Below are 26,458 nucleotides of genomic sequence, written 5' to 3' on the forward strand. Positions count from 1 at the left end.
AACCCTAAGGAATCCTCCAGAAAACTACTGAAACTAATAGAAGAGTTTGGCAGAGTCTCAGGTTATAAAATAAACATACAAAAATCACTTGGATTCCTCTACATCAACAAAAAGAACACCGAAGAGGAAATAACCAAATCAATACCATTCACAGTAGCCCCCAAGAAGATAAGATACTTAGGAATAAATCTTACCAAGGATGTAAAAGACCTATACAAAGAAAACTACAAAGCTCTACTACAAGAAATTCAAAAGGACATACTTAAGTGGAAAAACATACCTTGCTCATGGATAGGAAGACTTAACATAGTAAAAATGTCTATTCTACCAAAAGCCATCTATACATTTAACGCACTTCCGATCCAAATTCCAATGTCATATTTTAAGGGGATAGAGAAACAAATCACCAATTTCATATGGAAGGGAAAGAAGCCCCGGATAAGCAAAGCACTACTGAAAAAGAAGAAGAAAGTGGGAGGCCTCACCTTACCTGACTTCAGAACCTATTATACAGCCACAGTAGTCAAAACAGCCTGGTATTGGTACAACAACAGACACATAGACCAATGGATCAGAATTGAGAACCCAGACATAGATCCATCCACGTATGAGCAGCTGATATTTGACAAAGGACCAGTGTCAATTAACTGGGGAAAAGACAGCCTTTTTAACAAATGGTGCTGGCATAACTGGATATCCATTTGCAAAAAAATGAAACAGGACCCATACCTCACACCATGCACAAAAACTAACTCCAAGTGGATCAAAGACCTAAACATAAAGACTAAAACGATAAAGATCATGGAAGAAAAAATTGGGACAACCCTAGGAGCCCTAATACAAGGTATAAACAGAATACAAAACATTACCAAAAATGATGAAGAGAAACCCGATAACTGGGAGCTCCTAAAAATCAAACACCTATGCTCATCTAAAGACTTCACCAAAAGAGTAAAAAGACCACCTACAGATTGGGAAAGAATTTTCAGCTATGACATCTCCGACCAGCGCCTGATCTCTAAAATCAACATGATTCTGTCAAAACTCAACCACAAAAAGACAAACAACCCAATCAAGAAGTGGGCAAAGGATATGAACACACATTTCTCTAAAGAAGATATTCAGGCAGCCAACAGATACATGAGAAAATGCTCTCGATCATTAGCCATTAGAGAAATGCAAATTAAAACTACGATGAGATTCCATCTCACACCAGCAAGGCTGGCATTAATCCAAAAAACACAAAAGAATAAATGTTGGAGAGGCTGTGGAGAGATTGGAACTCTCATACACTGCTGGTGGGAATGTAAAATGGTACAACCACTTTGGAAATCTATCTGGCGTTATCTTAAACAGTTAGAAATAGAACTACCATACAACCCAGAAATCCCACTCCTCGGAATATACCCTAGAGATACAAGAGCCTTCATACAAACAGATATATGCACACCCATGTTTATTGCAGCTCTGTTTACAATAGCAAAAAGTTGGAAGCAACCAAGGTGTCCATCAACGGATGAATGGGTAAATAAATTGTGGTATATTCACACAATGGAATACTACGCATCGATAAAGAACAGTGACGAATCTCTGAAACATTTCATAACATGGAGGAACCTGGAAGGCATTATGCTGAGCGAAATGAGTCAGAGGCAAAAGGACAAATACTGTATAAGACCACTATTATAAGATCTTGAGAAATAGTAAACCTGAGAAGAACACATACTTTTGTGGTTACGAGGGGGGGAGGGAGGGAGGGTGGGAGAGGGTTTTTTATTGATTAATCAGTAGATAAGAACTGCTTTAGGTGAAGGGAAAGACAACACTCAATACATGGAAGGTCAGCTCAATTGGACTGGACCAAAAGCAAAGAAGTTTCCGGGATAAAATGAATGCTTCAAAGGTCAGCGGAGCAAGCGCGGGGGTCTGGGGAACATGGTTTGCGGGGACTTCTAAGTCAATTGGCAAAATAATTCTATTATGAAATCATTCTGCATCCCACTTTGAAATGTGGCGTCTGGGGTCTTAAATGCTAACAAGCAGCCATCTAAGATGCAGCAATTGGTCTCAACCCACCTGGAGCAAAGGAAAATGAAGAACACCAAGCCCACATGACAACTAAGAGCCCAAGAGACAGAAAGGGCCACATGAACCAGAGACCTACATCATCCTGAGACCAGAAGAACTAGTTGGTGCCCGGCCACAATCGATGACTGCCCTGACAGGGAGCTCAGCAGAGGACCCCTGAGGGAGCAGGAGAGCAGTGGGATGCAGACCCCAAATTCTCATAAGAAGACCAAACTTAATGGTCTGACTGAGACTGGAGGAATCCCGGCGGTCATGCTCTCCAGACCTTCTGTTGACACAGGACAGGAACCATCCCTGAAGACAACTCATCAGACATGAAAGGGACTGGTCAGCGGGTGGGAGAGAGACGCTGATGAAGAGTGAGCTAATTATATCAGGTGGACACTTGAGATTGTGTTGGCAACTCTTGTCTGGAGGGGGGATGGGAGGATAGAGAGAGAGGGAAGCTGGCAAAATTGTCAAGAAAGGAGAGACTGAAAGGGCTGACTCAAGACGGGGAGAGTAAGTGGGAGTAGGGAGTGAGATGTATGTAAACTTATATGTGACAGACTGATTGGATTTGTAAACGTTCACTTGAAGCTTAATAAAAGTTATTATAAAAAAAAAAAAAAAAGCACATTTCAAGATCTATCCTGAAGTACAATGCTGTCAGTTATCAGATAATATCCATACACCTACAAAGAAAACCAGTTAATACAACTATTATTCAAACTTATGTACCATCCACTAATACCAAAGATGAAGAAATTGAAGATTTTTACCAACTTTTGTAGTCTAAAATTGACCAAACATGCAATCAAGAAGCACTGATAATTACTGGTGATTGGAATGTGAATGTTGGAAACAGAGAAGAAGGATTGGTAGTTGGAAAATGTGGCTTTGGTGATAGAAATGATACTGGAGATTGCATAATAGAATTTTGCAAGACGGATTACTTCTTCATTGCAAATACCTTTTTTTACCATCATAAATGTCAATTATAAACATGGACCTCATCAGATGGAATACACAGGAATCGAATCAACTACATCTGTGGAAAGAGATGATAGAAAAACTCAATATAATCAGTCAGAAGAAGATTAACTATGGAACAGGCCATCAATTGCTCATATGCAAGTTCACATTGAAGTTGAAGAAAATTAGAACAAGTCCTTGAGAGCCAAAGTACAACCTTGAGTATATCCCATCTGAATTTACAGACCATTTCAATAATAAATTTGATGTGTTGAACACTAATGACCAAAGACCAGATGAGTTGTGGAATGACATCAAGTATATCATACATGAAGAAAGCAAGAGGCCATTAAAAAGACAGGAAAGAAATAAAAGACCAAAATGGATATCAGAAGAGACTTTGAAACTTGCTCTTGAATGTAGAGTAGCTAAAGCAAATGGAAGAAATGATGAAGTAAAAGAGCTCAGCTGAAGATTTCAAAGGGCAGCTTGAAAAGACAAAGTATTATAATGACATGTGCAAAGACCTGGAGTTAGAAAACCAAAAGGGAAGAACATTTCTCAAGCTGAAAGAACTGAAGAAAAAATTCAAGCCTCGGGTTGCAATATTGAGGGATTCTAAGGGGAAAATATTAAATTACACAGAAAGCATCAAAGGAAGATGGAAGGAATATACAGAGCAACTATACTAAAAAGAATTGTTTGACGTTCAACCATTTCAGGAGGTAGCAGAACAGCAGAAACTGATGGTGCTGAAGGAGGCGGTCCAAGCTGCACTGAAGGCATTGGCAAAAAAAGGCTCCAGGAATTTATGGAGTACCAATTGAGATGTTTCAACAAACAGATGCAGTGCTGGAAGTGCTTGCTCATCTATGCCAAGAAATTTGGAAGACAGCTACCCGGCCAACTGACTGGAAGAGATCCATACTTATGCCTATTCTTAAGAGAGGTGACTCCAAGAGAATGCAGAAATTATCGAACAATATCATTACTATCACATGCGAGTAAAATTTTGCTGAAGATCATTCAAAACCACCTGCAGCAGTACATCGACAGGGAGCTGCCAGAAATTCAAGGTGGATTCAGAAGAGGACGTGGAACCAGAGAAAACATTGCTAATGTCAGGTGGATTCTGGCTGAAAGCGGAGAATACCAGAAGGTTGTTTACCTGTGTTTCATTTACTAAGCAAAGGCATTTGCTGTGTGGATCATAACAAATTTTGGATGACATTGTGAAGAATGGGAATTCCAGAACACTTAATTGTGCTCATGAGGAACATGTGCATAGATCAAGAAGCAGTCATTCTAACAGAACGAGGGGATACTGACTGGCTTAAAGTCAGGAAAGGTGTGTGTCAGGGTTGTATCCTTTCACCATACTTATTCAATCTGTATGCTGAGCAAATAGTCTGAGAAGCTGGACTATACGAATAAGAACAGGGTATCAGGATTGAAGGAAGACTCATTAACAGCCTGCATTATGCAGATGAGACCACCTTGCTTGCTGAAAGGGAAGAGGACTTGAAGCTTGTACTGAGGAAGATTAAAGACTACAGCCTTCAGTATGTATTGCACCTCAACATAAAGAAAACAAAAATCCTCACAACTGGACCAATAAGCAACATTGTGATAAAGGGAGAAAAGACTGAGGCTGTCAAGGATTTCATTTTACTTGGATCCACAATCATCACCCACAGAAGCAGCAGTCAGCAAATCAAAAAACTCATTACACTGGGCAAATCTACTGCAAAAGACCACTTTAAAGTGTTGAAAAGAAAAGATGTCACCTTGAAGAGTAAGGTGCACCTGACCCAAGCCGTGTTGTTTTCATTTGTCTCATATACATGTGTAAGGTGGACAATGAATAAGGAAGACCAAAGAAGAATTGATGACTTTGAATTGTTGTGTTGAAGAAGAATATTGAATATATATCGTGGACTGTGAAAAGAACAAATAAATCTGTCTTGGAAGAAATACAACCAGAATGTGCCTTAAAAGCAAGGATGTTGACACTATGTCTCACACACTTTGGGCGTGTTATCAGGAGGGATAAGTCCCTGGAGAAGGACATCACGCTTGGTAAAGTAGAGGGTCAGAGAAAAAAGGAAGACCCTCAACGAGATAGATTGACACAGTGGCTGCAACAATGGACTCAAGCACAACAATGATTGTGAGAATGATGCAGGATCTGGCGGCGTTTTGTTCTGTTGTACATAGGATCTCTATTAGCCGGAACTGACTCAGCGGCACCTAGGAATATATGTTACAGATTTAGAGCCATTTTTTTTTTTTGTAACAGTTTAGTATACTCTATGTTCTTCCTTCTCAAGCATTTCTCAGTCTTCTCAGACTGGATTCTGTGTCTATAGCAAAGAGATCCTTCTTTCTGTATGGTTCCCAGCCATCTGTAAGTTGTTAAATTCAACAAGTGTTTTTCTTTATCTCAACCATAGTTAACATTATTGATCAATTCTTTAAAAAACAAAAAAACACTATTCCTTTGATTCTGCAATTACACTGTCCTGACTATTGTCTTGGAATCCCTGGGTGGTGCAAAAAGTCAATGTACTTGGTTGGAGGTTCAAGTTCACCCAAAGGGGCCTTGGAAGAAAGACCTGGCAACCTACTTTGGAAAAATCAACCATGAAAAATCCTGTGGAGCACAATTCAAGTCTGACACACGTGGGGTTGCCATGAGTTGGCATTGACTCGTTGGCAACTGGTTTACTGGTGTGCTTTTTTTTTTTTTTTTTTTTTTACCTCTTTGGTTGTCTCCTTTTCAGGTTCATCTTTTTTTTTCAGCCATTAAATATTGGTGTACATCAGGTTTTCATCCTGTGCTGCTTTTTTTTTTTCTTACTCTAAAACTGAGTTTCTGTTTTAATCCCCCAATGCCAAAATTTCTTTTTGCTAGGACCTAGAACTGTGCCTTGACTTCCACTCCCTCTTCTCTTCACTCCTTTTCCCCCTCCTCCTTGTTTTCATTCTCTTCCTCCCCTTCTGACTTCTGTTTCTTCTCCAGCTTTCCCACACATTTTAAGAATTGGAGGTTTTTCCATGGGTGGGTCTCTGCTATTCTGTTGCAAAACTTTCTGAACACCGATGGTTATTCTGATTGTTTTCGTCTCCACATATTGACTGTTTCTAAATTTTTCACTGTGGTTTCTTTGTTCTTGCTGAACTTTAAGTAGACTTATTGCTTAGAATACGAATTATGATCTGTCATCTAATTCTTTGGATCTTATTGACCTCCTCGCTGCCCATTACTTTTTAGCTCAGCCTATTCAAAAGGTTTTAGATACCCAAATGGGTCTCAGTCTTTCTTATGCAAACTGAAGAAATACCAGCTTTACAGACTTTTTTGTATTGTGAATTAGTAGTAAGGGATGTTAGCTTTTGAGAGCAAATTACTGTCTTTTTTTTTTTTAGAGAAGCAATTGTTTTAGTATCACTTTTAAATACTTTGAATTGCGTTTAATTTATCCCTGTTTTAGTATTATCAAACTTAACTAAAATTATATTTGTTAAAATAATAAACAGAAAATTCAATTTCAGTTTTGACATGTAATAGTCAACACTAATCTGTTATTCTGTTAGATAATTGCTCTTATCTAAGTATATTGTACAATAATATATCAGCATTTGAGTATAACTATAAAAAAATAGATAAGAATAAATTCTAATAATTACTGAGATATGATAAGTTAAATGATAAAATTTCTTTTGAGGTATGGAGAGCAGAAAGGGTATTTCCTAAGTAACTGATTAGTTTTATTATTTTAGTTAAGTACAGATCAAACTTATTCAGAAGATGACCTTCCAGTACCTGATAAAACAGTATCTTCAGGGATCGCACAAGTAATAAAGCAAATGCAAAAACTTGAAGACCTGAGAGATCAGCTTAAACATGGGTCTAAATATTCCTTGAAAACCATGTTCTCTAAACCCACGTAAGTAAAATATGAGAGTTAATAGAATTGAAAACAATAAGGGGGTATAGAATTAGCATTGGATATAAGATAATTGTTCAGTTATTATAGATAATTGTTCAGTTATTATGGCTATACATAGAGTTTCAAAGTCAAAACATAAGGTCTAGTTAGATTCCCCTGACTAGAGATGTTGTATTTGAAATTTTCAATTGTCTGAAATGGCACTGTCCAATATGGTAGCCAGTAGCCATACATGGCTATTAAAGTTAAATTAGATTAAATAAAAAATTCAATTTCTTAGTCACAATAGCCACATTTCAAGTGCTTAGTAGCCACATGTGGCTGTTATTAGAAAGTTCTATTGGATATTGCTCGTTTTGAAACATCTGAATTATAAATTCTTCTCTCTTTTTGACCAGGTAGCACTAAGTAATAAATATGAAACTAAGGCCTAATTAAATATTTCATTTTTCATGAACACCTTGGTAAGGTAATGTATGATTCCACTTACATGAAATATCCACGATAGGCAAATGTATACAGACCTAAGGTTATTAGTGGTCACCAGGGGCAGGTGAGAGGGAGTGGGGAAGGAGGGCTCATTGCTTAGGGGACACCGAGCTTCAGTTAAGGGTGGTGGAAAATTTGGATATGGATAATGGTGATGGTTGCACAACATGATGAATAAGTTAATGTCAACAAATTTCACATGTAAAGACTGTTAACAAATGTTTTGTCACAGACATATTTACCACACACACACATGCATACAAAAGATGGCAAAAGGCAAAAGGCAAAAAAAAAAAAAAAATTATTAAGGTAGGGACAGGGATATAGTCTAAAGAATATATTTCTACATTTCAGTTGAGAAAAGCATTTTTTTTTGGAAGTGAGGCGGGAGGATTCAAATGAATGATTACAACGATACTTCCATTATTTATTAACACTCATCATTTTCGATAATTGAATTTTAGCTGTATTGAAATTAAAAGACAGATAAGTAAATCACCACCGTACAGTATCTTTGGGGTGATGGTAGTGGTAGGTAAGTGGGAATCTGAGTAAGCCACACATAGATTTCTTAGTTTGTTTCCATGATCTGTAGCATTTGATGATTAGCATAAATACTGACCACTCTCTTCCCCTTATCAGACTGATTATCCTTCTGCCTCTCCAACCACTCTTTGTATTATTTTTGCTAGCTCTTCTTTTTTTCAACAGCTCCATACCTCAGCTTTATCTCTTTTTATCCTTTTTTTTTTTTTACAAAGATTTGTATTTTTACATCTGTTATCTGTCAACTCTATAATGATGCTTTCGAAATGTGTATATCAAGTTCTGGCTCACTTCTAAGTCCCAAATATATATTCCCAGTTATATTGTATATTTCCACTTGGATGTTTTGCTGTCATCTCAAGTACTCTAAAGCACTTCCCTTTTTTTTTTTTTTAAATTGCTCTATTCTTTCTCTAATCATCCTTTTTTCTTCCCTCTTCCAGGGCCCCACTTTTATCAGATACTAAAAATTTTTTTCAGAATATATTATTTCCTTTTTTTAAATCTTTGGAGCTGTTATTTTAGTTAAGACTCCTGTCATCTCAAGCTAAATCATTAGCATTGTCTACCAACTATTTTTCCTGTCATCAAATTTTTCACCTCTCTATTTCATCCTGCCTCTATACTTACACCAGATTATTATTATTTTTCTAAAAATAACACATTTGGGACCAGTGGGGACTGAGCCTCCACACCCACGTACATCAAAGAAGTGGTAGGAGGTGGAGCTAGTGGATACTCTACTTCTCACCTCCCCCACTTCACCTGGTGTCAGCAATGCCTAGCAGGAAGCTGAGCTTCCGTTCCCACCCTGCAGCAATAATGTGGTATAAGTCAGCCCCCCACGTCCCTGCCCTAGTGTCAGGAACCTAGTGAGGAGATGAGATTAAATCCCCATGTGGAGGCAATGAGGTTGTGTGAGGCAGTCCCCCACTTTCATCAGGAAGGTATCAACTCATATTATACCTTTATTAAACCCCATCCTCTGTGATGAGCCAGGGATCTCTGCTTTTGCCAGGGTAGGCCCCAGGAGGAAGCTTAACATGCAGCTACTGGTCCTCAAGAAGGAGAGGTGCTAAAGAATAAAGAATAGTACTGAAAAAGTAATTAAAAAAAATGGTTAAAAACTCCCCAAATTTGATGAAAGAACTAAATCTACAGATTTAAGAAGCCGAGTAAGTGTCAAATGGGATAAATGCAAGAGTTAACCCCACTACTACTAAAGGTGTTTCAGAGCATAGAAAAGGATGGAATACTCCCAAACTCATTCTATGAAGCCAGCATATCCCTGATACCAAAACTAGGTGAAGACACCACATAAAAAGAAAATTACAGACCTATGTCCCTCATGAACTTAGATGAAAAATCCTCAACAAAATTCTAGCCAATAGAATTCAACAACATATCAAAAAAATTTTCGTCATGATCAAGTGGGATTCATACCACGTATGTAGGGTTGGTTCCACATTAGCAAAACAATCAATGTAATGCATCACATAAATAAAACAAAAGACAAGAACCTACATTAAGACTCATTCTTATAATCTGTTCTGCATACTACTTACTGCCTGACTAATTTTCCTAAAACATATTTGCTGAGTGTCTTATTGCCCCTTCAGATCCATTCTTTTCCTTTTGCTACCCTGTTCTGCTCAGTGAGGGGCTAACCTGTATGGACTGTTTCTATCCTGCACCATGCTCATGATTGGTTCCAGGTAATTTTCCCTCTATTGACCACCTGGACCTGTGGGAAATAATGGTCCCTTTGACATTATTAGCCTCTGGAGACTGCACTATCCTTTGTGTTTTCCCTACATCCTGCCCATGTCTTTGTAAATAATCCCTTTATTAAACTCTCCTCAGATTATACAGTTTCAGTTTCCTGTCAGGACCATGATTCTTTTAACTCTTTTTCCAAGAGCCTGCAAGGAATGACAGATAGGAAGCACCATGTGTTAACTGATGTTCATTTCTGCTGTCATCATTAATTTTTTAAAATATATTTTTTTAGTTATACTTTAGATGAAGCCTATTAGTTTCTCATTAAACAACTCATACACATACTGTTTTGTGTCATTGGTTGCCAATCTGATGATATGGCAACATTCTCCCCTTCTCAAGCTTGGGTTCTCTGTTGCCAGCGGCCTTGTCCCTTCCTGCCTTCTTGTCCTTGCCCCTGGGCTGGTGAGGCCATTTAGTCTCATTTTGTTTTATGGGCCTCTAATATGTGGGCTCCCCCATGTGTCTGTCAGTTAGTTGTACTGTGGGGGCTTGTGTGTTGCTGTGATGCTGGAAGTTGTCAAGGATTTCACTTTACTTGGATCCACAATTAACAGCCATGGAAGCAGCAGTCAAGAAATCAAAAGACACATTGCACTGGGTAAATCTGCTGCAAAGGACCTCTTCAAAGTGTTGAAGAGCAAAGATGTCACCTTAAAGACTAAGGTCCGCCTGACCCAACCCATGGTATTTTCAATTGCATCATATGCATGTGAAAGCTGGACAATGAATGAGGAGGACCGAAGAAGAGTTGATGCCTTTGAATGGTGGTGTTGGAGAAGAATATTGAATATACCATGGACTGCCAAAAGAACAAACAAATCTGTCTTGGAGGAAGTGCAATCAGAAGCTCCTTAGAATCAAGGATGGCGAGACTGCGTCTTACAAACATTGGACATGTTGTCAGGAGGGATCAGTCTCTGGAGAAGGACATAATGCTTGGCAGAGTACAGGGTCAGCAGAAAAGAGGAAGATCCACAATCTGGTGGATTGACACAGTGGCTGCAACAATGAGCTCAAGCATAACAACGATTGTAAGGATGGCTCAGGACTGGGGAGTATTTAGTTCTGTTGTGCATAGGGTTGCTGTGAGTCAGAACTGACTCAACAGTACCTAACAACAACAACATTTGGCTGAAGGGCGAACCTCAGGAATGACTTCTATACTGAGTTAAAAGTGTGTCTGGGGCAATACTCTCGGGTTTCTCCAGTCTGTATCAGACCAGTAAGTATGGTCTTTTTTGGTGTGTTAGAATTTTGTTCTGTTTTTCTCCAGCTCTGTTTGGGACCCTCTATTGTGATCCCTGTCAGAGCAATCAGTGGTGGTAGCCGGGCACCATCTAGTTGTGCTGGACTCATTCTGGTGGAGGCTGTGGTAGTTGTGGGCCATTATTCCTTTGGACTAATCTTTCCCTTGTGTTTTTGGTTTCTTTCATTCTCCATTACTCCATTGCTTAGATGGCTGCACACAAGCTTTTAAGATCCTAGATACTACTCACCAAAGTAGGATGTAGAACATTTTCTTTATAAACTATGTTATGCCAATTGAGCTAGATGTCCCCTGAGACTGTGGTCCCCAGCCGAGTAATTTGATCCCTCAGGGAGTTTGGATGTGTCTATGGAGCTTCCATGACCTTGCCCTGGTCAAGTTATGCTGACTTCCCCGATATCATGTACTGTCTTACCCTTCAGCAAAGTTACCACTTATCTATTGTCTAGTTAGTGTTTTTTCCTTCCCACCTTCTACTCCCTAGTAATCATTCATGAAATTTCGAAGAGTAAGGGTGATTCTTAAAACTTAAACTATGATGCTTAATTTATTTGAAAAGTATTTATTAAATGCTTGATATGTTCCAGGAACTGTCAGATGTCATAGACGCTTGGAATATATCAAAGAACAAAGCAGACAATTATCTCCGCTTTAATGGCATTTTAATCTAGAGTGGGTGGGAGAGACAGACAATAAACAAAACATACATAGCAAAAAGGTAAAATATGTAGTATGTAATAAGTGATGTGTTTGGAGAAAATAAAAAGTAGGGCAGGAGAAATTAAAATTGTCCCACAGTTAGTCATACAATTAGTAAGTGGGTAAACCAGGTTTTGAGCCAGGCAGTCTGACTCTAGGATTTGTGCTCTTAACAGCGAAACCTTTGATAATAATAATTGACAAGGAATCCCATGTTTCTACCCAATTTACTTTTTGCTACTTTGGTTATTAATGTTATCAGTTACCTAATTATATTCATGGAATACATAGAAGTCATAGAATTGTATAGTTTGAATTTTATGCTTATTTGCTCTCATTAACTACTAGTTGTTAGTTGCCATCAAATTGATTCCAACACAGGGTGACTCCATGTATGCAAAGTAGAACTGTTCCATAGGATTCGTAAGGCCACGACATTTCAGAAGGTCTGAGGCACATCTGGGTTAACTGTGCTGCCCAGAGACTCCAATTTACTATGAGTCGGAATCCATGATGGCACCTAACAAAAACAACAGGAGCCCTGGTGGAGCATTGGTTAAAAGTGCCGCTGGTAAGCAAAATGTCGCCAGTTTGAGTTTACCAACTGCTCCTTGGAAACCCTAAAGGGCAGTTCTACTCTGTCCTATACGGTCGCTATGAGTCAGAATCAAGCCAATGGCAATGGGTTTGGCTGTTTTTTTCCTTTTTATTTTTTTCTAGCAACAACAATATCTGTGAATAAAGGCTAAAAAATATTAATTTTGTAAAAAAATTCATATGTCTAGAATGCTCATTCTAGTTATTATTTAAGTATAATTTAAGCTTTTATTATTTGATGCATTAAAATATGTTTTATTTATTGAAACTTTAACAGGGGTACCCAAAATCAACCAGAAGCAGTGCAAATTAGTAGAAGTGCAGAGAAGATAATTGAAGGTGATAATATTTGATACATGTTTAGCCCTTAAGGGTTTTCTAAATACACTGACATTTTAAGACTTAATAGCGTAAAATTTTATGGTCATAAAAATTGTAGAATGATATGTTTAAGAAATATCCAGTAGCGAGTTTATCATTCCAATAAATGTTCTTATTTTGTTCCAGATTCTGGGAGTGTTACAAAATAAGTAAAAACTGTTTGTTATCCCCCTGAAATTCACAGCTTATTAAGGACACAGGCATATGTATAATTTCAATATGATGTAATACAGGTAGCTCCCGACTTATGACAAGGTTCTGTTCCAGCAATTCTGTTGTAAATTAGTTCTGACATAAGTTGAATACGTAATTTTTTTGTTTTGTTTTCATTATTATTGCTTTATTATCAGTGCCTTTATAAATGAGATCTTTATTTGTCTTTGGGGGTTGGAAACATTACATATAAACTTACAGATAAATTTTAATACATGCATACATAACAAAATGCACAAATCATACAAATTTACTCTGACGATGAAGAAGAGTTAGATGATGTTGGCATTTTGTCAGTGGTGGTAATAACTCCACTTGTGGAAGGTTATGGGTCATCTGGATTATCCCCGGGAATGGGGATGGCATTTCTAATCAGAAGATTAGTGACAGTTGTCTGTATAGTCCTTTTCTTTTTTTCTTCATATATTCTCATGGTAACATCTCACTGCTTCCCGAATCTGCCTATCGACTTTAGCAAAGTAATCAGCATTTGGGTCTGTGTTTTCAAGCAACTGAAGCTCCTAATTTAGTTTAGAAAAAGCTCCAGCTAATCCTTTCACTGTAAAAATTTTTAACAACTTCTTACCTTCCTTTTCCTCATTCTTTCTTTCTTTAGCATTTCTTTCCTCTTCAAAATCCATGAAGTGCTAATCTGTCAGTTCCCCTTCTTTGTGATCTATGAGCTGTTATCAGTGATAACAAGTTCTAAATTCCGTGTTCTTGCCATATGGACAATATTTCCAACTATCTCTTCCATCATATTATCCTGATCAAATGTTTGGAGCATGTTCATATAACTCAGCAATTTTTTCCGTATCCCCTGCGTTTTCCAGTAACTTCCTCCCAGAAAGATGCAATGTTCCAGATACACTGAAGAATATTAAAATTCTTCTGGAAATCACCTAATGTTACCATTCCTCCATCTGTTGCAGCTATTGCCTGAGCAAACGTAGCTCATAGGTAGCATGCCCTGAAGGTGGCAATTGTACCTTGATCCATAGGCTGAATCACAACTCATACTGGGAGGTAGATATACCACTTTCACATCTGGATTTAGATCGTCTTTGTGAGGAAGGGAGCCCAGGTGGTGCAGTGGTTAAGAGCTACAGCTGCTAACCAAAAGGTAGCAGTTTGACTCCACCAGCCACTGCCGGGAAACCCTATGGGCAGTTATACTCTGTCCTATAGGTTCGCTATGAGTCGGAATCAACTCTACGGCCACGGGTTTAGAGGTGAGGCGGTTATCTTGAGGCATTATCAAATAGCCAGCAGAATCTTGAAAGAAATGCTCTTTTCAAGGCCATAAGTGCAGACCTCTGGGATGAAACAATTTAAAAATCTGTCTTCGAATAACACGGTAGTCATCCAGGCCTTGGAGTTAATCCTATAGTAGAACAACAAATTATTTTTGTCAATATTTTTTAGTGTTTGAGGGTTTTTAGAATGGTAAACAAGAAAAGGTTTTAATTAAATCCAGCAGCATTTCCTCCAAGCAGCAGTGTGATTCTGTCTTTAAATGTCTTTAAACCAGGCATCAACTTCTCTTCTTTGTGAATAAAAGTCCATTCTGGCATTATTTTCCAAAACAGGCCTGTTTCATCCATGTTGAAAATCTACTCTGGTATATATTGTTCATCATGTATTATCTTGTCCAGCTCATCATTTGATTTTTTGGCAGCTTCGACATCTGTGCCTACTGCTTCTCCAGTTATACCCATGTTATATAAGCCAAATCTGTGTTTGAAGGGATGAAACTAGCCCTTGCTGGCCTAAAGTACTCGCAGTAGTTTTTTCCTTGGTGTTCCTTCAGGTTTTCAAAAAGGCTGTGTGCTTTTGTTTGAGTAGTCAATAAACTCACAGGAATCCTCTTCTGGATTTGGTCTTCTATCCAAATCATCAACAGCTTCTCCATCTCCTGGATTGGCCCTTGCCTCCTCTTTGTTAAAACTGTTGATTTTATGCCAATTGCTCTTTTAACTGCCTCCAAAATCCTTTTCTTATCTTTAACCCTTTCAAGACTTAATTATTTTCTCCTTTGAATTTTTTGTTGCTACTGTGTGTTTTTACTAATGAAAGGTAAAAAAATAAATAAATAAATGACGAATCTAGAATTTTTATACCCATTGTCTGGGATCCCATATGTCCCAGCAGACCCTGAATGTCATAAATTCTACCAATATGAATCAATGCTAAATTTTTCTTTTTATTAAAAAAATTTTTTTTTTCTTGAGAACTTACAGAACATGAGGTAAAACATGAAAAAAAAAAAACATGAAGGCACTTGGTAATGACTTTACATACTTTTGATTCTAGTCTCCTTCTTAGCCTTTTTATTATTCCTCATGAAACTTTTCAAAACATGGAACAATGCATTCTTCCTTACTGCAGAAGCAGTGCTCACAGCCCAAAGAAATAAAGCCAAGGGATTTTTTTAATCTCAGGAAAATTACCCTACAATGCATTCTTTGTTACTATAAAAGCAGCACTTACAACCCAAATAAATAAAGCCAAGGGACTTTTTATCCGCAGAAAATTACTACTACAGTGCATTCTGCATTACTGCAAAAGCAGTACTGACAGGCCAAAAATATAAAACTAAAGGAATTTGAATCTCAGGAAAATTACCACTATTATATTTTCTTCATTATAACAAAAGTAGTACTGACAGCTAAGAAGCAGAAACAGCTGCCCAGGAATACTGCAGAACTGCTCACAGTGGTGAATTCCACCCGCTACTCTCAGATGCAATAACTGGGCCCCAGGACAAGCCCTGGTGGTGCGGTGGTTAAGAGCTATGGCTGCTAACCAAAAGGTTGGCAGTTTAAATCCACCAGCTGCTCCTTGGGAACCCTATGGGCCAGTTCTACCCTATCCTATAGGGTCGCTATGAGTCAGAATTGGCTCAGTGGCAACAGGTTTGGTTTTAAGATTGAATGCAGGGTAAGAATACCTTGCAGGAGTTTGTGTCCCTTGAAAAGTATCACTGCAATGTGTTATTCATTATTGCAAAGGCATTATTTACTGTGCGGAAGCTAGAAAAGCAGGGAGCCAGTAACATCTGGAAACAATGAATGGCATCAGGGAGAAAATAGCCACTATGACTGAATGAAGAATGGGAATAGCTTATTCTTGTGATAAGTACGTTCTCATGAGAGCATAGTAACTTGGAAACTTAGCGATGAGGCTTATCTCATGGAAATAAAGGCAAACTTGTAGAAATAAACACACATCCAGGAGGCATCACCTAAGACAATGCTCAATCTACACAAAAATGAGGCTCCTACTCAGAGTTCTTGAGTTTCACGTGTTTCAAAAGGCTCTCACCTTGAGGTTAAACATGTTAAAATTGGGGTACCTTCTTCCCAAAGAACTCCAGAGGCATAAACATTTGTTGGAATACCATACGTACCAAGAGTCACAAAAGGGTTTGTTGAAATGGTCGAATGAGACAGTCTTTCCTCACATGCTGTTTCGCTGACTTTCTTTCCATTATCATAGTCCTTAATGATCTTCATCTTTATATCCATGTCTAGAGCCTTCCTCACTTTCTTCGGATTAGAACTTTTTTTGTGTGTATGTTTTAGGGGAAGGTTTAGTTAATTTTTCAATAAAAAATTTATATACGTATTGTTTTGTGAGATTGGTTGCAATCCCCACAATGTGACAATACACTCCGCCTTTCCACCCCGGGTTCCCTGTGTCTGTTCATCCAGCTCCTGTCCCTTCCTGTCTTCTTGTCCTGCTTTTGGACAGGAGCTGCCCATTTGGTCTCATATATTTGATTGAACTAAGAAGCATGTTCCTCACGTGTGTTATTTTTTGTTTTATAGGCCTGTCTAATTTTTGTCTGAAAGTGTGCTTTGGAAATGGTTTTAATTCTAGGTTAGAACTTTCAGTGGCATGACTTATTTTGCTAAGCATAGTGTTGGGGATATAAGTAGTGCAGGTGTTACAGTCTGAGAAACTTGAACAACTTGGCTTCAAATGAACAAGTGATGCTTCTTATGGTATGAAATACTGAGTAATATCATGCTATAGGCTTGTTCTATAATGAAGTTGGTGTCAGAGTGTTGACAATGAAGTCAGAGTTGGAATGGCTGTCAGGCACATGCGCAGTTCAATTGTCGTATGTTGTTAAGAGTTGAACATTGCCCAACTTTCTATTCATTATGACTCTTGGCACGGACACGGACTTCATTGTAGGCCAGGCTGTAGTCTACTATACAGTGTTTTGAATAGTAAATCATAAATTTGAACATCTGTGAGTGAACACCTGAGAATGATAGTGTCAGCAAGTTATGTGCTGTAATATTGTATGTAGTACATATTACTAATGATAGATGGTCCTAAGTGCGATTCTTCATAACTTGAATGCATTGTAAGTTATGTGTAATTTGCAGTGGGTCCTGAAAAAGAAGTAATTTGTTCAACGTGAGGGAGTTAGGAAGATTCGATGCAAACTTAAAGGATGAATAAGATTGGTTAAGTAAAGAAGGGAGATATTTGGCCTTTTAAGAAAAGGATATAGCATGAACCAATGGCATATGTGGACAGGGGAATAAATGTGGATTGGTATTATTAGAGTGTGAAGTGATAAGTAGGGATAAGGTAGGAGAGAGCTTAGTCATAGAGGGACTTGGATGCTATGCTAAGAACTTTTTTTTTTTTTTGACTTTTTTCTATATGTAATAGGGGATCATTAGTGTTTTTAGTAGGGAAGTGACATTTTTGAATTTAATATTAGAGAGATTATTATGGTAACATTGTAGAAGCTAGAGTGTGGATGGTGGATTGGCATGATTGGAGGTAGGGAAGAATTAGGATGTTGTTGCCATGTTTTAGATGTATGATAAGTGCCCTTATTAGAGATCTGGTGAAAGACAAGAAAAGATTCAGGCTTGAGAAATATTGTGGGAGAAAGATGTGGCATTCTGCTTCTGTAAGGATTTATAGCCTTGGAAACCCTATGGGGCCGGTTCTACTCTATTCTATAGGGTCACTCTGGGTTTGGTGAGAAAAATTTGCTAGGTAGAAATGGCAAAACTTCGTGATAGTATATGAAAGGAAGGAAGATTAGATGATAATACTATTAGCTAATATTAGAGAATATAAGTGGAAGAACAACTTTTGGTGAGGAAAGGATGAGTTCACAGTTACTCAGTTGTTATACAGAGTCTTTCAGATACTGCCATTTGTTGCCTGATCAAGAGGATGTATAATGTTCGTAGCTATTATTATCTCATAGAGTTTCCTTTCTTTTGAAAAAGTTATTAAAAAAAAAAGAAACTGTGAAATTTAAACTCAACAAATTATATATGGTTGATATTTGGGACTTATATTTTTTGGGTATATTGACAAATTCTTTTTATATTATTTTAGAATTCTTAAAAGCCCACTCGACTGAAGGATTTACAGATACTTCTGCAACTGAGCCACGTAAGTTTCTACGCATTTAAGCATCATCGTATTAATGATCTCTGTTGAATGCATTAATTTCTGTAATTTTCTATGATTTAAAATAATAATTATTAGAATAACAATACAGATTCCCTGGATTTTGGAGCCATGCAATTGACTTGGCTACCAGGCAGGCACTGAAATTGCTAGTTAAGGCTACATGCTACCAAAAATGGATTCGTTTTTAGAGTTTCATATTAATTCTTGGAATGGAGAATTTTTAGTTGTGATTAGAAGATGCTACTGAAATGTTACAGAGGTGGCAACATTTGAGGTGGAGTAGCAATAAATTTAAGAAGTGATTTATGGAGTTTATTACTAAGAATTATATATATGGTCTCAAATCCTCCATTACTTTGACTGCAGGTGAGTATCTGTTAGTTCATGAATATAAAGAGCTGCTAGAACTAGTATGTCATATTTCTTACTGCTTGTCAAGAGAAAGGAGAAATGACCTTGCTTATATGGAATTTTGAAATAATTATGTAACTTATGCTATGGAATACAGATTAGAAGTAGAAAGTAAGATTTGGGTGGACCAAGTTGCTGAGAATCCTATTCTCTTTCATCTTCAGCTTTAAACCCTATTGTTGCCATGTTTAAACCAATGACAGTTGCACATTCACAGTCCTTCCAAGTTCTTTTGAGACTTCCGGTCCAAGACAGCCATGACCGACTGGGTGTGGTAGAAAGGGAGCTAGAGCTTTGGAATGGAGATTGAAAATGTCTTTCCACCTCAAGTAGAGCCCTCTGCACATGTCTGTCATGCTCTCTCTCTCTGTAGCTGTCTTTTCTCTAGCACTGTGCCTTCCAAATTCTAGCTGACTTGGCCTCCCCAAATCATGAACTTTGTCTACTCAACTCAAGGAGCCTACTAGACTCTGTTTGGGTTTCCGTTCCTAATGGTGCAGCCTGGAAACTCTCTCCAGGCAGTAAACTGAGGTCATTATAGGGCTCTTCTCATTTGTTTTCCTTCTGTCAGGAATCACTGCCTTGCACTGACTGTTTTCTAATGTCTGAATACCACTGTTTCATGTTATGTTGTCCAGTTTTTAAGCGGGTTAAGGTGAAGAGGTAATTGATTCTCCGTCATGGACAAAAACCGAAACCCCTGTGCCCAATTATAGGTCAGTGGAACACATCTTCCAACTATAAACCTAAATTCCAAAAGAGTCAAATATAATAGTTTTACTCAAGGTTCTTAAGGGCAGCAGAGGACAAGGTTTCATTGCACAATATAGAGAAAAACCAGTTACACATTTTTAAGTACCTTTTTCCATGGCAGCCATCTCCGTTCCTAGACTCTATTCTCTCTGTCTTGCTTTGTTTCACTTGTTTACTCTCTTTTTCTCTTAAAATTACCACCTTCTTATCTTCACCAGCCAAACTTTATTCTCTTTTTCCTCTCCTATTCTCTAAATTCTATTAGATTCTATAGCCTATTCAGTAAGACAGAAGGTACCTCTGTACTGCATTATGTTTTTATACAAACTACAACAACCCATTGTTCCTTAATATCTTACTTACCCTTTTGGGTTTTCAATTTATTCCAGCCCAAAAGCAATCATGATGAGTCATAAAACATTAAAACAGTCCTTTAGGAGTAACCTCAAGTTGGAATTTTGCAAGGAGTTACAAAATATTTTCAGGATAAAATGCAAGAAATGCAGGAAAAATATTCTCTGACACCTGTTCAGGAAGCGCATAGCATACGCTTAGGGAAAATAGTTTAGTGTATGAGCTTGTGGAGAAATTGAACCACCAAGGAAATCAGAAGGGCAAGAACTTACTGGTTCTTCTTGGTTGTTCTAAGTAGATGAGGGAAGAACATAAAAACAGCAGGTTTGGATGAATAGAGCCAGTGAAGTGAAGAAGGTTATGGCCTGAGAGGTAATATTTCTTCATGTCCTCTCAAATCTTCTGTTTAGTTTTAAAGGTTACAGAAAATGGAGGTAGGCTTCATACTTTGGTATAAATAGTTACTGAAGCAGCATGTGTGGGCTCAGGACTGTGGAGGCAGACACATGAAGTAAGGCTGCGGAGCTCACAAAAATTATGAGGGAGCCATAGAACTCTCCCAAGGCCACGAAATTAGGGTTTGGGGAAAGTTTTGACTAGACCTTCAGTAAATTGAAAAGAATCAGCTAACATTTGATTGAATTAAAAATTGAGGTTTGGAAATTAATATTATAGTTTTTAGGTGATATATCTATTAAGCCTCTATTTACAATGCTAGAATTTCTAGAAAGATGATACCGTGTTTATCAAAAACCCATTTGTTCTAAAGATTATGATTTGACAATTTGCTATGCATTTAAGATTATTCATCAGGACACTTACTAGGTATATAGATATTCTTTCTTTTTAGTTCTTTAACTTTAAAAGAATATTTATCGTGGTGAGATATATATATCAAAATACTTGCCATTTCAACCACTTTTATGCATACAATTCAGTAACATTAGTTACATAGCTACCATGTTACGCAACCATATCGTTATCCTTTTCTAATTTTTTTCCTCATCCTTAACAGAAATTCTGTACCCATTAAGCAATGCCTCTCCATTTTCCCCTCCCTCCCATCCATGGTAACTACTAATAAGCTGTGGTCTGTATGCACTTTCCTATTCCGGATATATCATGAAAGTGGAATCATACAATATTTTGTCCTTTTGTGTCTGAGTTATTTCACTCAGTGTAGTGTTTTCAAGGTTCGTTCATGTCATAGCATACATCAGAACTTTATTTCTTTTCAAGGCTGAAAAATATTCATTGTATGTGTGTATCACATTTTATTTAACTGTTAATTGATTGATCGACACGTAGGTCGTTTCCACCTTTTAGCTATTTTGTGGAAAATGCTTCTATGAATATTGGTGCACAAGTATCTGCATGAGTTTTTGCTTTTAAGTTTTTGGAGTATATACACAAGAGTGGAATCTCTGGGTCATGTGGTCATTCTGTGTCTAACATTTTGAGAAACCATCATACTATACTGTTTTCCACAGAAGTTGTACCATTTTACGTGCCTGCCAACAATGGATGAAGGTTTCAGTTTCTTTGGATCCTCACCAGCTGGTCCTGAAGCATTACTCCTGTGTTTTGTTCTGAGATTTTTATGGTTTTAGTTCTTACATTTAGGTCTTTGTTATATTTTTTGTAATTTTTATATATGTTGAGACATGGGTCCAACTTTATTCTTTTGCCTGTAGAAATCCAGTTGTCCTAGCACCATTTATTGAAATGACTTTTTTTTTTTTTTTCCCTTTGAATGAACTTAGCACCCTTGTTGAAAATAAATAGACCATATATGTGTGGGTTTATTTCCGAACTCTCAAATCTTTTCACTGGTCTATATGTCTATCATTATACCAGTACTAGACTGTTTTGACTAGTAGATTTATAGTACATTTTGCGATCAGGAAGTGTGAGTCTTCCTACTTTTATTCTTCTTTTTCAAGATTGTTTTGGATATTTCAGGCTATTTCAATTCCACATAAATTTGAGGATTGGCCTTTTTTATTATTTCTGCAAAGAAGACTGTTAGAATTATGACAGGGATTGAGTTGAATATGTGGACTGCTTTGGGTAGTATTGACATCTTAACCATATTAAGCCTTCTAATCCAAGAACACAAAATGTCTTTCCATTTATTTAGATCTTCTTTAATTTCTTTTAGCAATGTTTTATAGTTTTCAATGTACAAGTCATTCACACCCTGGTTAAATTTATTCCTAAACATCTTATTATTTTAGGTGCTATTGTAAATGCTATGAGTTGGAATCGACTCGACAGCACTGGGTTTTTTTTATTGTAAATGCAATTGTTTTCTTAATTTCCTTTTCAGATTCCTCATTTCTGGTGTATAAATGGAGCTCTGGTGGCACAGTGGTTAAGAGCTCCTCAATTGCTAACCAAAATGTTGGCGGTTCGAATCCACCAGCTGCTCTTCAGAAATCTTGTGGGGCAGCTCTCCTCTGTTCTATAGAGTTGCTGTGAGTCAGAATCAACTCGATGGTAATGAGTTTCGTTTTTGGAGTATGGACACTTAACGATTTTTTGTGTGTTGATCTGTACCCAGTACTTTGCTGATTTCATTTATTAGCTCTAGTAGATTTCTTGAACATACTTTGGAATATTCTATAGATAAGATCATGTCATCTTGGAAAAAGGGATAGTTTTACTTCTTTCTACTCAATTTGGGTTATTTGATCCAGTTGGAAAACTTAAGAGGGTTGCTAGATTCTTTCCATAGGCTTTATTGACTCAGTGGTAGCAAGCAAAGCAGTTCTCCCTTAGCTTTCAAGAGTTTTGTTATATGCCATACCATACTATGGGGAGGTGATGCACGCTGGACTCCCTTCCAGTTCTTTTACTTACCAGGTGAATACTTTTGACCAAATTATATAATTTCTCTGAGCCTTATATCCTTTATTTGAAAACGGTGACAGCATATTCTTCTTTAGAATTATTTTGAGGATTAGGAATACATAAAGCAGCACAGTGATGTGCACATTAAAAAAAAAAATTTGCAGTTGAGTCAGTTCCCACTCATAGTGACCCTATAGAACAGAGTAGAGCTGCCCCATAGGGTTTCCAAGGAGTGACTGGTGGATTTGAACTACTGACCTTTTGGTTAGCAGCTGAGCTCTTTAACCACTATGCCACCAAGGCCTCAACAGTAGACGTTTAATGAAATGGCAGCTATTCTCATCGCAAGCATTTCGTTCTTTGAGTACCCATATGACCCTGGTATCTCCTGTCTATATTTGTCTAGTTTTCACACATATAGATAATAGTTATGTGAACATAGAGCTATAACTTCAGTCATTTGTAGTACCTGTAAAACATTTCTTTTTTCTTTTATAATAGAAGCTGGTTCTTCGATGACTAGTAGACTGAATGCCATGTTGAAAGTATTTGAGAAACAATCAAGTATGTTGGAGAGGTAAGCCTTTAAAATAACTTCTTTTTGTAATTATAAAAATGACTGCACATATATTACAGAAAATTTGTAACATAAAGAAGAAAATAAGTCCCCTATTAAAATTTTAGTGTTCCTATATATAGGAACAGTAAAAGGGTATATTAATTTTTGGAAACCCTGGTGGTATAGTGGATAAGTCTATGGCTGCTAACTACTAGAATTCTATTTATATAATATGTCGACATTGTAAATTTGGGAAATTTTACATGATAGGAATTTCTAATTATCAAATCCAATGATCAGGACCTATAGGAAAGTGAATTGGTAACCAGAACAGAAGTAAAGAAACGGAAGTTCTGGGCACCTGCTAAAAATGGAACTGAAGGAATTATGACTTGCATTAATGGATTGTCAGGTACTTGGTATGTAACTGGCCCAGGACCCACTTCACATCTACCTTCTAATCTGATCAGTCTTCTCTATCAGAAGGCTAGGATTACAACTTTCCTAGCTTTGATAGGTTTAACATGTTCTGGGGCATTGTTAAAGTAGGAAGCTGGTTTCTATGACCATTCTTTCCATTGGACCAGGATATTAAAGCAGCAGACATCCATTATATATTGTAACTCCTCATATCAGGCCATTGGTGGTATTCAAAGTTGGTTTGTATGTAGCAAAATGCGTGGGAAAAGACTAGCTGAAGGGATTACTGTAAAAGAGAAAATTTCATACATAAGTTGTCTCCTGCCCAGAAAAAGTTTTGTTCATTTGTTTGGTCAGAATATGCTGTGTACATTTCTTTGCGTATTAAGAAGTGTCTTCAAAGTTACTGTGAATGACCTGTAGTTCTTTCGGGTGGCTAGTATTATATTAGTTACATAACTGGCATGTTGAAAAAGCATGTCTTGTGGAGTGAAATTACAAAGCAACTTAATTTGGACTTCTTGTGTTCATTTACATTTGCAAAGTGGGGCTGACCCCGTCATACTCCCTGATAAAAAATAGAGAAGTACTGTGACTTTTATGATCGCTCTTAGTTTTGGGTTAGATAATATTTAATTTAAATTTTATTGACAAAACTGTACTAATTTATAAATTAAAATGCCCTGTAAAATATTGTAGTCAATATTTCAATTTTAATTCAAAGTTAAGACATGTTTCCCACCCTCACCCTCAATTCCAGCTGGAGCCTGCTTGGAAGTGTGGTAGTTTTTTTTCTCGCTCTCTTTTTTTTTTTTTTTTAACCTCCTTTCCCTCTAGCTAGTTGTAGTTTCTGTCCCCCATGTGTTTGGGAAGGAAGGAAAAAGCATAGGTATATAGGAGGGCTTTTACTTGACTATCGCTCTACCTTTTCCATCAGAGCAGATAGCATCTATCCAATTTTCTGAGTGTTCTCTTTAAAAGGCCTAATTTCCTGTCAGGATCACAAACATGATTCTGGTGATGAACAATATTCTCACCAGTGTTGACAACTTCATCTACAAGAATGGACCCCAGTTCTCAACACTGTTCACCAAAGAGATAATATGCTTTCATAAGGCACCCTACAATCCAATCTCTAGTTGGAATTCCAATTTGTGCCATAATTGAAGAAAGAACTTTTCAAGGCCTTCTGGGCCTATGCTCACTTGTCCATTTCCTACTACCTATGGATTAACAGCTAGATGGAGCCCTGGTGGTGCAGTGGTTAAAAGCTTGGCTGCTAACCAAAATGTTGGCAGTTTGAATCCACCAACCATTCTTTGGAAATCCAATGGGGCAGTTCTACTCTGTCCTATAAGGTCGCTGTGAGTCAGAATTGACTTGACTGCAATGGGTAAGGGTAACAGCTAGGCAGTGCATTGACTAGATCCTGGAAAAATGTCCGTTAGCTCTTCCCAGAGACTGGCATGATTGCCTTATCATGTTACTGTGTAATTAATGAATAATAACTAAATAAAATCTCATTTTCTCTGCTATCTCGTATTAATATGGCTTTCATCGTACTAACCACAGAACATCTACCACCACCCCAATAATAGAGCCCATTCATTTTTTCTGGGGACCACACCTCTCCTTCCACCTCCCTGAAAAAAATATAATTCCTAAGAGAGCTTACTAGACCATAAGCCTTTGCCTAGAGTTAATTGGTCCAGAAGTGAATACCTGTTCATAGCTGCACTAATGGCTTTCCACCAGGACTTTTTGGACTTGGAAAACTCAAGTACTATCTCTCTGGGTGACTAAAACTAAAATATTAAACCTTAGCAGTTGTCCAAAGTCATGGCTTTCCTTACATTGTTGTTAGGTATCATCGATTCAGTCCCGACTCATAGTGACCCTATGAAGAACAGAACGGAACACTGCCCAGTCCTGCACTATCCTCACAGTCGTTACTATGTTTGAGCCCATTGTTGCAGCCAGTTTGTCAGTCTATTTTGTTGAGGGTCTTCCTTTTTTTCCATGACCCTGTACCAAGCATGATGTCCTTCTCCAGGGATTGGTCCTTCCTCTTAACATGTCCAAATGAGGTGAATATATACGTGAGGTGAAGTCTCGCTATCCTCACTTCTAAGGAGCATTCTGGCTGTAGTTCTTCTAAGACACATTTGTTTGTGCTTCTGGCGGTCCAAGTTGTATTCAATATTCATCCCCAAGACCATAATTGAAATGCATCAATTCTTCTTTGATTTTCCTTTTTCATTGTCCAGCTTTCCCCTGCATATGAGGTGATTGAAAATACAGTGGCTTGGGTCAGGTGCATCTTAGTCCTGAAGGTGACATCTGTGTTTTTTAACACTCGAAAGAGGTCCTTTGCAGCAGATTTGCCCAATGCAATACGTCTTTTGATTTCTTGACTGCTGCTTCCATGGGTGTTGATTGTGGATCCAAGTAAAATGAAATCCTTGACAGCTTCAATCTTTCCTCTGTTTATCATGATGTTGCTTCTTGGTCTGGTTGTGAAGATTTTTCTTTTCTTTATGTTGAGGTGTAACCCATACTGAAGTCTTTGATCTTCATCAGTAAGTGCTTCAAGTCTTCTTCACTTTCAACAAGCAAGGTTGTGTCTTCTGCATATCGCAGGTTGTTAATGAGTCTTCCTCTAATTCTGATGCTGATATAGTC

The 26,458-nt window shown here is 37.6% G+C and overlaps 1 protein-coding gene across 1 annotated transcript in view; it reads left to right on the forward strand.

Annotated features, from left to right (window-relative positions):
- Positions 1-26,458, forward strand: part of CCDC7 (coiled-coil domain containing 7) — a 422,824-nt gene that overhangs the window by 55,173 nt on the left and 341,193 nt on the right. The window contains exons 6-9 of the mRNA XM_049881615.1: positions 6,826-6,992; positions 12,653-12,714; positions 18,349-18,405; positions 23,299-23,374. Coding sequence (XP_049737572.1) covers positions 6,826-6,992; positions 12,653-12,714; positions 18,349-18,405; positions 23,299-23,374 — 362 coding nt within the window. The remainder of the gene's footprint in view (positions 1-6,825; positions 6,993-12,652; positions 12,715-18,348; positions 18,406-23,298; positions 23,375-26,458) is intronic.

The sequence above is a fragment of the Elephas maximus genome, chromosome 4 (assembly GCF_024166365.1).
Source record: "Elephas maximus indicus isolate mEleMax1 chromosome 4, mEleMax1 primary haplotype, whole genome shotgun sequence".
In the NCBI taxonomy this organism is placed as follows: Eukaryota; Metazoa; Chordata; class Mammalia; order Proboscidea; family Elephantidae; genus Elephas; species Elephas maximus.